The 11576-nt window shown below is 45.6% G+C and overlaps 1 protein-coding gene across 1 annotated transcript; it reads right to left on the bottom strand.

Annotated features, from left to right (window-relative positions):
- Nucleotides 1–684: 684 nt before the first annotated feature.
- LOC148131776 (uncharacterized) lies at nucleotides 685–4006 on the bottom strand. Its single transcript, XM_087954132.1, has 3 exons — nucleotides 3083–4006; nucleotides 1029–2202; nucleotides 685–911 (listed from the first exon to the last, which is right to left on the bottom strand). Exons 1-3 carry the CDS (start codon nucleotides 4004–4006, stop codon nucleotides 700–702), a joined length of 2310 nt encoding a protein of 769 aa, XP_087810258.1. The 3' UTR covers nucleotides 685–699.
- Nucleotides 4007–11576: the final 7570 nt, after the last annotated feature.

The following is an 11576-nucleotide window of genomic DNA, read 5'->3' as shown; positions in this document are numbered from 1 at the left end:
AATCAAGTACAACCCAAGTAACATTCTGGGGTTGATGTGAATCCTCGCTTCCCCAGGAAGTTCCCAGTCCTAGTCCTAGAATAAAGACAATTAGCTCAGTCCAGGGTTCAGACTTCTTCATCTTTTCAAAGTGAGCTTCAGCGGCTGACCATCCACTGGAACTGCCCTCCAAGGTTTCTCAGGTTCCGGTGCCTTCTTGACTCTGCTGTAATGCGTCCAGTGCGAACTGCAGATTCAGTTGTCAACAGCACCTGGTACGGGCCTTCCCAGCTAGGCTGCAGCTTCTCGCCTTTCCAAGTCTTTGTCAGAACCCAATCTCCAGTCTCAAAGGGATGTTGGCTCCCAGCAAGAGGTGGTCGTTGCTAACCAACAGTCTCTGTTTATACAGAAAAAGCAAAAAAACACCTGGACAGTATCTGCAAATATTTTCTCAAAAACAAGTCTTTAAATTCAGGAATTGGATTCCCTATTTTCGCCAAGTAGGGTCGCCCCATTAGCATCTCGAATGGAGAGACTCCAGTGTCTTTCCTTGGACATGTTCTGATTCACAAGCAAGTAATTCAATGAAATCAATTTGTGCTCTTTGGAAAGGCCAGCCCACTAGAGGTCGCCCTCCCTCATGTACCTTTTCCAGAATTCCCCTCATTGCATTCACAGAGACCACCCTCACCCCCTCTGAGGTTCTCCACCCATCCTCAGTTAATGTACACTCTTCTCTTTCCAAATCATCTTTCTCTTTTCCTTCAGGTTTCCATTCCTCATCCTCTTCCACTCTAGCAAGGGAATTGATACCATTACCAGCTCTATCTCCCCTGCAGCTTCTTTTGCCCATTTGTCTGCCCACCTGTTCCCAACTACCTCTGGGGTGTTTCCTTTCTGATGAGCATTCACATGTACTATTGCCACTCGGCCTGGCAGTTGCAGAGCCTCCAAGGCCTGTTCCACAAGTTGCAATTGCTCAACTTGTTTCCCATCAGCCTTGATGAATCCCCTTTCCTGCCAGATCTTACCAAAGGTGTGGACTACACCCCAGGCGTATTTGGAATCAGTCCAGATTGTCACATCAATCCCTTCAGCTAACTCCAGAGCCCTCTTCAAAGCAAACAACTCGCATTTCTGCGCAGACCATGAAGAAGGAAGGGAGCCCTTTTCTATGACCTCCCCTGTTCCTGTCACAACTGCGAATCCTGATTTCCTCTTTCCTTCCTCCACTCTACTTGATCCATCCACAAACCATCTTTCCCCGTCCTTCAGAGGAGTCTCTTCCAGATCCTCCCTCACCTTTGTCATCAAATCTACTTGCAATAAACAATCATGGTCCTCAGCTTCCCACTCCTGCCTTCTTCCTTCTAAAAATTCTGCTGGATTCAAATTCCTATCTGTCCCAATCACCACATCTGGGCTGGTTCTCAAAATGGTTTCATATTTGAGAATCCGCCCTTCTGTCATCCAAGTTGTTGCCAACTGACTTAGCACAGAAGTAACCTGGTGGGGTGAATGCACAACAAGCCCCCCCCCCCCAAAGGTTAACTTCCTGCTCTCTACCACCAACATAGCTGTAGCAGCCACAGCTTGCACACACACTGGCCATCCTCTCACCACTGGCTCCAGAGTTTTGCTCAGAAAAGCGATGGGCTGGTATTGCCCCCCCCTCTTCTGTGCCAACACCCCTAGTGCCGTTCCCTGTGCTGCTGACACATACAGATGAAATGGGAGCTTCAAATTGGGCAAAGCCAAAACCGGTGCGGATGACAATGCCTTCTTCAAAACCTCCCATCTCTCATCATCTCCTTTTAACCATTCTATACTCTCTCCTTCTCCTACCAGCTTCCTGTGCAAAAATTGAGCTAACACAGTGTATTGATCCACCCAAGCTCTGCAATACCCCAACAATCCAAGCGCTTTCCTGACTTCTGTCTTATTTCTGGGGGGAGCCAGGCTCATGATCCCTTTCACCCTTTCAGGATCCAAGGACCTCACCCCCTGCTGAATATAATGCCCTAAATATTTCACCCTTTTTTCCACAAACTGGATCTTTTCCCTTGAAACTGTCAATCCTTGCTCCTTCAGCCAATTCAGCAAAGCCACGGATGCCGCTCTAACCTCCCCCCCTTTCTCTCCAGTCAGTAACAAATCATCCACATATTGAATCAATGTGATTCCCTTCCCTCTCTCAAAAGACACTAACTTTTCCTCCAAAGCCTGTCCGAATAACAAAGGACTTTCAGTATAGCCCTGGGGCAGCACTGTCCACCTCAGTTGTTGTTTTCTCCCAGTCTCAGGATCATTCCATTCAAATGCAAACAGGTCCCTACTTCTCTCCTCAAGGGGGCATGCCCAGAAGGCATCCTTCAGCAACCCCTCTCTCCCCCTTCTCTCTCCTCCTGCCCAGAACTCATCTGAAATTGCTCTCTCATCTTCCACAGTCATTTTCCACATCCTTACTCCCTTCCCGGTATCCCATAATTGGATACCAAACACAGGCAACACATCTCTTCCTAACAAATTCAATCCAGAATCAGGAATATACAATATTTCAGCTTCTGTCTCCACTTCATTCATCTCCAGCCTGATTTGTTCAAACACACTCACATCCTGTGATTTTCCACTCACCCCAACCACCTTTATCGCTTTCTTGGATTTATGCGCACCTTCTATTGGATCACACACAGAAGTCCGGCTTGCGCCAGTATCTATCAGGAACAGCCGCTCCTGACGGTTAAGACCCACTAAAATGTTTACCAATGGCTCCCCGCAGGTCCTCTTAAAGGAGCCAGAACAGCCCTCCCTCATACAATGCATAACCCCTTTCTTCCCAGTTGGTAGGTAGGACACTCGCGCGCAAAGTGTCTCCCTTCCCACACCTGAAGCAACTGCTATCCATTCCAGGTTGTCTCATTCCCATGCCTCTTCCTCTGGAACCTCTTCCTCTACCCCGAAAACTTCCCTGATGGTATCCCCCAAAATTCTCTCTCCTTTCTCCAGTCGGATCCTTCCCAAAATTCCCACTTTTCTTCACCTCATTCTTTGCTGCAGCTTGTGCAACTGCAACCATCATTTGTGACTTCTGTCTGGTTTTTACAGCGTCTCTGTTCACAAAAACTTGTTGGGCTGCTTTCAGGAGATCAACAATTCCCACTGCTCCCCAATTATCCATTTTCTGAATTTTCTTTTGGATATCTGGCCAAGCCCCGGTCACGAACTGCATTTTCAGCATGGATTCAAAAGCAGGCGTGCTGGGATCTACCCCTGAGTACTTGGCCAGACTTTCTCGGAGCCTGGTACAATAATCTCCAGGGGATTCATCTTTGCCTTGACTTACTTCAAAGGCTTTAGTTAAATTTTTCCCTTGTGGGACTGCCAATTTTATCCCCTCCATGATCAGTTCTCTCATATCCCTCATACTTGCTCTGCCAGCCGCAGTGTTTGGATCCCAATTTGGATCGGCTATTGGGAATTTTCGATCTCCTGCCTCCACCCCTTGTTGCCCATTGTGTCTGGTGTTCCAGGCTCTCCATGCCGAGGTCTGAATGAGATTCCTCTCCTCAGGAGTGAACAAATGTCCCAAAATGTACATCATCTCCTGATAAGTGTAATCATTCGGACCCATCCATAGATCTAATTGTTCAGCCACCTCATAAGCATTTTCATGAAGTTTTGGAAGAGTCTTTTTTAATTCTCGCAACTCGGCTGGTTTTATGGGGACAGCCACAAAGACTGTCACCGGGTTGCCTGCAGCATTGACCCCATTAGGAACTTCCCTAAGAGGAAATGCATCCACTTCAGGTTTTTCTCTGAATGGAAAATCCTGAACACTTCTCTTTAATTCTTCTACTTCTTTTCTCAGCCGCGGGTAAAGGGGCGGCAGAGGAGGGGGTTGTGCCACCGGCAATGGCGATGGTGCCATAGGAACATTGGCGGGCGCGTTATTCAAATTAGGATTTGCGGGCGGCGGATTCTGCAGCCAATCATCCGTCTCACTCTCATTGTCTTTTTGTTGTGACATGTATTGACCCTCAATTGGAGGGATGGGACTTTCAAATTTCACATGCAATTTGAGTAGTCATTTTGTGTTGGAGAATATAGTCCCGCAATTTGGTCATCCAATAGATACTGGCTTCCCCCTCAGGACTCCAGTGATATGGGAATTTAGGATCAATCAAAGAGTATTTTGGCCATCGATCTCGACAAAGATGAATCATGTTTTTCTTTTCGAGATGTCTGGTGAATTCCTTTAAATTCGGGGAGAACCACTTCAGGAGTGGCTGTCCCAGAGGCGAATCTACCGGAATTGATTTTCTGCCATTGTCAAATTTTCCCTGTCCCAGACAGGCTTCTTCCAGGCTCCCAGAGCCTCTTTGTCCCTTCTCCATCTTCTACTCTTCCAGACTCCCAGAGTCTTGCTTTGTCCCTTTCCCATCTCTATTCTTTCAGACTCCCAGAGTCTTGACTCACCAGTCCCGTCCTCCAGCAGACGCTGGATTCTCCCAGAGAGTTTAAGGACCCCTCTCTCTCAGACTTCTAAGCCCAGTCCTCCAGCAGACGCTGGATTCCCCCAGGGAGTTTAAGGACCTCTTTCTTTTGGCTACAAATGAAAGGAAACAAAGTTTACCTGATCTGATCACTCCTGGACTTTCCGCAGTCAGTCAAAGGATGTGTGGGCGTCCCCAACTCAGATCAATCTCACACACTCTCAGCCGGCATTTCTTCTCCGTTCTTTTTCCAAGGATCGTCTGGATTTCCCAGTCACCTCGGGAGTCTGACAGAATTCGGGGAGAGGTGCCTCTCAATGGGAGGTTGTGGCCACTCTCTTACCTGGTCCCCGTTTTCCAGTCGACGCCGTCGAGGATCCCGGACGAGCCCCCAAATTGTGAGATTGTGGCTAAGAAAAACCACCAGGATTCAAAGTTGATCCAAGGAAAAAGGCTTTATTGGAATAAAACATCTGCAGATGGGTCCCCTCCTTCTGGCAGTTGAGGAGAGAACGAAAAGCAAAGCTTAAAGGTTCTATCTTTATACCCTAAAATTGAACCCCCCCCCCCCCCGTATACAAATGGCTTGATTTACAATTTGTTTTTCAGGATACAAGTTACATTTTATTACCTTATACAACCAGCGCTTCCTTAGCAGATAACATACATAACCGGTATCTAGCATTTCAAAAGCATTCCAAAAAGTGTGATATCTCCCAGCGTTTCAAAGACATTCCAAGATCAGTCAGCATCCTAATCAGTGTTTGACACTGCATTTCCTTACTTCAAAGGGAAATCCTCCCTTTTTCATCTTGAGTTTTGAGTCACAAAATAGATACACTCCTCACACAAGGGATCTGTCTTTGGTGCAAATGCTCTCGGTGAACATAAAAGGGTCAAGAAGTTATAGACAAGCTTATGGTAAATGAACTTAATTGTTACTAAAAGTTATGTACACTGCTATGACATCCCTGTAAAATGTGAGAACTTGTTTCTCTCTTTTTTTTTAATTCTTTGAAATTTTGAATAATTTTTTTTTTAAAAAAAGAGTCAAGAATCATCAGGTACAAGACTTAGTCACAGGGTGCAATAAGCAAATAGAATAGAATACAATTCTTTATGGGCCAAGTGTCATTGGACACCCAAGGAAATTTGTCTTTGGTGCAGAAGCTCTCAGTGTCAAGAGTGAAGAATCATCAGGGACAACACTTAATGATAGTCACAGTGTTGCAGCAGATCCTGTTTCCAAATCAGGACACAAGACCACGAAAGGTTGGAGAATACAGGATTTTAGCTCTGTGGCCCTAACTTATAGTATAACCTAAGTATTTAACTTGAGGTTTCACTAATTGGGCTTTCTTTGTTATTGTTTTAGTGAACTTCTCACTTTTACTTGACGTTACACTCATTGTTAAGCACGAGATTTTTACTACCTGTCTCTGCCCTGGGTGTTCTGTCCCTTATCTTTCTAGTTTAGAATCTCCCAGACAACACTGACTTATTTTTAAAGATCAAGATATATAGAGACCTTCTTTCACACCTCCTTTGCACCTGGCCAGGGCTCTCATGAGCAAGTTTGAAGTCCACTTTTCTTTTTAAAGACAACTTTTACTGTTTAACGTGTCCCCATGGGCTCCATGGAGAACACGGCCCTAATCTTACCAATTCCAGATAGAAACTCCTATGCCTGTTTCCAAATATAACACCAACCTTACCTATTTCTCAGTCCTTAAGGAGTTTCACATATTTTCTGCTTTAGCCAAAAGTATTTTACTATCTGCTAAGGGCTCAGGACCCAACCTACATTTGCTTGTTTCTCCCAGATCCTGTATTGTGGTTCCTCAATTATGTATTTTGCCATTTTCCAATGCACAAATTTATCATTCTGTTCTTACTTAAACTTTTAGTCCAGGGGAGTCGGTTTTCCTCATTCCACTGGCTCAATAACTAGGAGGGATATCTAGTGTGCTTATGGGAGGCCACCCTAGCCCAAATGTTGGCCACTCTCCCTCGCAGAACACCTGCAGTTTATGCCTACTCCACTCAAGACCATAGTCCTGGGGTTCATATGCTTCTTTAAAATGCTTTAACATAGACCCCAATGGGGTCAGGGGTTTACTTTCTCCTCCACCCATGAGCCACCCCGGTCACCAGACAAGACAATTGAGAAAAGGGATTGGGGTGGAGGGTATGGGGTCCCTCCTCCTCCGAAAACACCAGGGATTTGCACACACTCCCATCCGACCCAGGGAGCCGGATGCGCACGGTCTCCAATGGGAACTGCGGACACCACTCGCTTTCTACTGGCCCACGGCGCTGGACACTCACAATCTCCAATGGGAACCACAGTAGCCACTCACCTCAACCATTCCTGACAATTCCTCCCACCTTTGTCTAAGAGAGGGTGATCAGTCCTCTCCTCCATCCCTGCTTACAGGGGTGGATTATTCCCAAATCCAATACTTGCCTGCAGGCGTCTTCCTTCTCCACCGGCCGGCTGGAAGATGTCCTGGTCTCCTCACCTTTCACCTGTGGTTCTTGGAGGTGTCAACCGCCACCAGAACAGGGTAGTCTCGGGAAGTCCCTCGGATTCAAAGGACCGATGGTGCCTGGGATGTTCCCTTCAACTCACCCAGTCGCTGGCACCCGGGGTGGATCCTCCAGCGGGCCTCAGGGCCCCTTGTGTCCCGGCGGAGTCACCATAAATGTTGCAGCAGATCCTGTTTCCAAATCAGGACATAAGACCACGAAAGGTTGGAGAATACAGGTTTTTATTTGTGCACAAGGTTCAGAGCATTAGAATGGCAAATTCTGAACCCCTGGCTCTTCCTGAGGCATCACTTTTATACATTTCATAACCTCAGCGTAGCCCGGGGCATTTCTTATGTTAAACTATACCAAAAAGGAGAAGTACATATCTGTTATTTTCCAGACCCATCCTTATTCACTGAAACATGCTTACTTCCAGTTCCTTAGTTCAGCAATTTCGTGGTTTTGCACAATATTTCTATAAGAAGCAAGGTAAGGGGTCAGAGGATTTCTGGTAAATGCATATTTTGTTTTTGACCTTCCAATCTGCTTCAACAGGATACAATAAGCAATCAAATCATACTAGTCCACATAAATCATATGGATACAAGCAACAAAGTTACAGTCATGCAGTCACAATAGTGACAGTAATGCAGACTTTGTAAATGGTTGGACAGTGTTGAGGGAATTATTTGTTTAGCAGAGTGATGGCCTTCAGCGAAAAAAACTGTCCTTGTGTCTAGCTGTTCTGGTGTGCAGGGCTCTAGTGTCGTTTTGAGGGAAGGAGTTGAAACAGTTTATATGTCCGGGATGTGAGGGGTCTGTAAATATTTTCACAGCCCTCTTTTTGACTCGTGCAGGATACAGGTCCTCGATTGAAGGCAGGTGGGTAGCCTCCAGTCCCCTAATCATCCTGGTGGCTCTTCTCTGTACTTTTTCTAGAATCTCAACCTCTTTTTTATAATGTGGTGACCAAAACTGGATGCAGTACTCTAGGTGTGGTCTTACTAAGACTTTATAGAGTGGTATTAGTACCTCCCTTGATCTGGATTGTATCCCTCTGTTAATAAACTGAGGATTGCATTAGCTTTTTTGGCTGCACACGGCTGGCTCCTCTTTAGCTGGTTGTCCACTAAGACTCCAAGATCCCCCTCACAGTGACTGCTTTTGAGCCTGGTTTCACCCAGTCTATATGTGTCCTTTGGGTTTGTCTTGCCTAAGTGTAGGACTTTCCTTTTCTCTACACTGAATTTCATTTTGTTAGATAGGGCCCAGGGTTCTAGTCTGTCAAGATCCATCTGGACTTGAGCCTATCTTCTTGGGTGTTGGCTATTCCTGCCAGCTTAGTATCATCTGCAAATTTGGTAAGTTTCCCTTCTGTTCACTCATCTAAGTCATTAATGAAGTTATTGAAGAGTCCTGGGCCTAAGATCGAACCTTGTGGCACCCCACTGCTTACTTCCCTCCATTAAGTCCATTAAGGACTGCTCGTTGAGTATGGTTTGCCAACCAGTTGCGAGTCCATCTAGTGGTGGTGCTATCTATTCCACTTTTTTCTAGCTTATTAAGTAGGTCTACTTTGTCGAATGCCTTGCTGAAATCTAAATATATTATGTCCACAGTATTTTGCTGGTCTACTAATTTAGTCACTGTGTTGAAGAATGAAATAAGATTGGTTTGGCATGATCTGTTCTTAACAAACCCGTGCTGACTGATAGTTATTACTTTTCTTGTTTCTAGATGTTGGCAGATCTGGGTTTTTTTATTATCTTTTCCAGTATCTTCCCGGGTATTGATGTTAGGCTGATTGGTCTATAGTTCGATATAATTTTCTTGGATTTCAGTAAGGCATTTGATCAAGTAGACCATAACCTACTACTTGATAAACTGGAAAAATGTGGGTTAGATGGCATCATCACCAGATGGATTCGTAACTGGCTGACCAACCGCACTCAACATGTGGTCCTCAATGGAACTGCATCTACCTGGAGGGAAGGATGCGGTGACTACCCCAAGGTTCTAGTTTAGGCCCAGCACTCTTCAACATCTTTATCAGTGTCTTGGACAAGTGTCTTGGATGGGGAACTCATCAAATTTGAAGAGGACACCAAGCTGGCAGGAAGAGCCAACACTCCAGAAGATGGGCTTAAGATACAGAAGGATCTGGACAGACTTGAACATTGGGCGCTAACAAAATGAAATTCAATAGTGACAAAATAAGGTTCTATGTTTAGGCAAGAAAAACGCAATGCACAGGTACAGCGTATGTGGTACCTGGCTCAATAGCAGTAACCGTGAGAGGGATCTTGGAGCCCTAGTGGACAACCATTTAAATATGAGCCAGCCGTGTGCAGCAGCTGCCAAAAAAGCCAACCTGATCCTAGGCTGCATCAACAGAGGGATAGAATCAAGATCACGTGAAGTGTTAATACCACTTTATAATGCCCTTGGTAAGACCACACTTGGAATCCTGCATCCAGTTTTGGTCGCCATGATGTAAAAAAGATGTTGAGACTCTCGAAAGGGTGCAGAGAAGAACAACAAAGAGGATTAGGGGACTGGAGACTAAAACAAATAAAGAAAGGTGGAGGAACTGGGTATGTCTACTTTAATGAAAAGGATTAGGAGAGACATGATAGCAGTGTTCCAATCTCTCAGGGGCTGCCCGAAAGAAGAGGCAGTCAAGCTATTCTCCAAAGCACCTGAGGGCAGGACCAGAAGCGACGGGTGGAAACTAATTAAGGAGAGAAGCAACTTAGAACTAAGGAGAAATTTCCTGACAGAACAATTAATCAGTGGAACAACTTGACTCCAGAAGGTGTGAATGCTCCAACACTTTATAAAATGATGTTGGATAACCCTTTGTCTGAAGTGGTGTAGGGTTTCCTGCCTAAGCAGCGGGTTGGACTAGAAGACCTCCAAGGTCCCTTCTAACTCTTCTATTCTGTACGTATTTACAAATTCAATCAAGATTCAGGGGGTGACTTTACCACAGTAGCCAAATGAAGACAGTAGAGAGAGCTTCACAAAAACAACATCAAAGCTTAACACAGCACACCATTAACATGAAAAAAAACAAACCTTCCATTAATTTGATATCCCAAATTAATACATGATTAAGTTTGCATTTCTGATAGGATTACCGTAGAGCAAGAATTGCGAGTGGCAGAGAGATCTCCGCTCTGCTCCTCAAATTGAGCACTATAAAACGCTGCCTTACACCATCCGGTCAAATGGTTGTGCGGACTCTTCTAGAAAACTTCCAGTGACGGAGCAGCCACAACTCTGGGAAAGCAGCTTTTCCATTCTTTCATTGTTCTCACGGTCAGGAAATTTCTTACTTCTAGGTTGAAACTAGAAGCTTCCACCCGTTAATTCTCATCACTTGTGGCCCGGTTAGGCTAGTGTAATTCAGTTTCTGGAGGGGGGTGGTTGCCCTTGAAGTCTACCCCCAAATTTTGGCTGGCCTAGAATGCGGCACCCTGCCTGCTTGTGCTCACTGGCCAGGCTTGGGGTGGCCACATCACACCCCTGATGTTGTGGCGGCCGCTGCTTCCGAGTGCAACTTTGTTAGGAATGTAAGTCACCTAAGTTATTTGGGTCGGAAATATATAAACTAGGATAGACATTTTAATACTATGCCTTTAAGAGAATACTAAATCTGTAATTTGTTGTGGTTCCACTAATGGCCATAAGATGGAGCCAGAAACCTGGGTTGTTTAGTCTCAGTGAGTCTCTGTTTCCTTCTGTTGGAGAAAGTTGCCGTTCCTCCTAATGACTGTTACTGATCGTTGATGTAAGTCTGTTACTGAACTGTTTTTGATACTGGACTTTGATATTTGGATTATCCCTGAACTGGAAACTGACTGCTTTACCTGTGAATGACTTGGACTGCTTGTTTGGACTGTGCTTAAATGTTTATTGGAAGTAAAAACCTACATTTTCTGTACAGTGTATCTGTGTGCTGTGTGTGTGTTATTCTTCCCTACTCTCACTACGTCTCCCTGTATGCGCTCATTCTCCTAATGGGGAATTACCTCAACAAACTTGCAGCTCTGCTTTCAAAGCCCTCTGTGGCTCAGGCCAGGATAGCTGAAAGGCCATCATCCCCAACCCGTTCTCCTCTGTCCACCCCAGATGGCCACAGAGCACCAGCTAAGGATTCCCCCTCCTTAGGGGCAGTTGGAGGTCTCTGTGGGGCTCCCCCGCCCCCAGGGACGACCTCCCCATTGGCCCCACTTCAAGGGCTGCCAAAAACATGCCTTTCCCAGGGGGCCTTTGGGGGTGGCGCCTGTTCAAGGTTAAGTTAAGCTGAGCCAGGCCCAGGCTCCTAGCTGTCTGACCTAGCAACAACAGATCCTGTTTCTCAGTCAGCAAACAGTTCCTAACTTGTTGTTGTGGCTGTCCCAGCTCCTAATTTCTTATACACTGACAGTCCCTGCCTACCTTTTAAAATGATTTGCCACTAACTTCTAATTCTGTCACGGATGCTTTAAAAACTTATTCAGTATCTGGAGGGCGGAGCTGACGTCACGATGATACGGCTTGCAATCTCGGAGCTCTGAGATTGCAGCC

Source organism: Notechis scutatus, chromosome 2 (assembly GCF_049901735.1).
Source record: "Notechis scutatus isolate UNSWTSFEM ecotype Mainland chromosome 2, rNotScu1.2, whole genome shotgun sequence".
Classification (NCBI taxonomy): Eukaryota; Metazoa; Chordata; class Lepidosauria; order Squamata; family Elapidae; genus Notechis; species Notechis scutatus.
Note: the sequence above shows the minus strand (reverse complement) of the source record. Positions and strands in the feature narration are given on the sequence as shown.

Coding starts and splice junctions, on each gene's coding strand:
- LOC148131776 (XM_087954132.1), bottom strand. CDS start 4,006: ATGTCACAACAAAAAGACAATGAGAGTGAGACGGATGATTGGCTGCAG. Junction 2,203..3,082: donor TTTTTGTGAACAGAGACGCT/GTAAAAACCAGA, acceptor TTATTCGGACAG/GCTTTGGAGGAAAAGTTAGT. Junction 912..1,028: donor TGATTCCAAATACGCCTGGG/GTGTAGTCCACA, acceptor TGCAACTGCCAG/GCCGAGTGGCAATAGTACAT.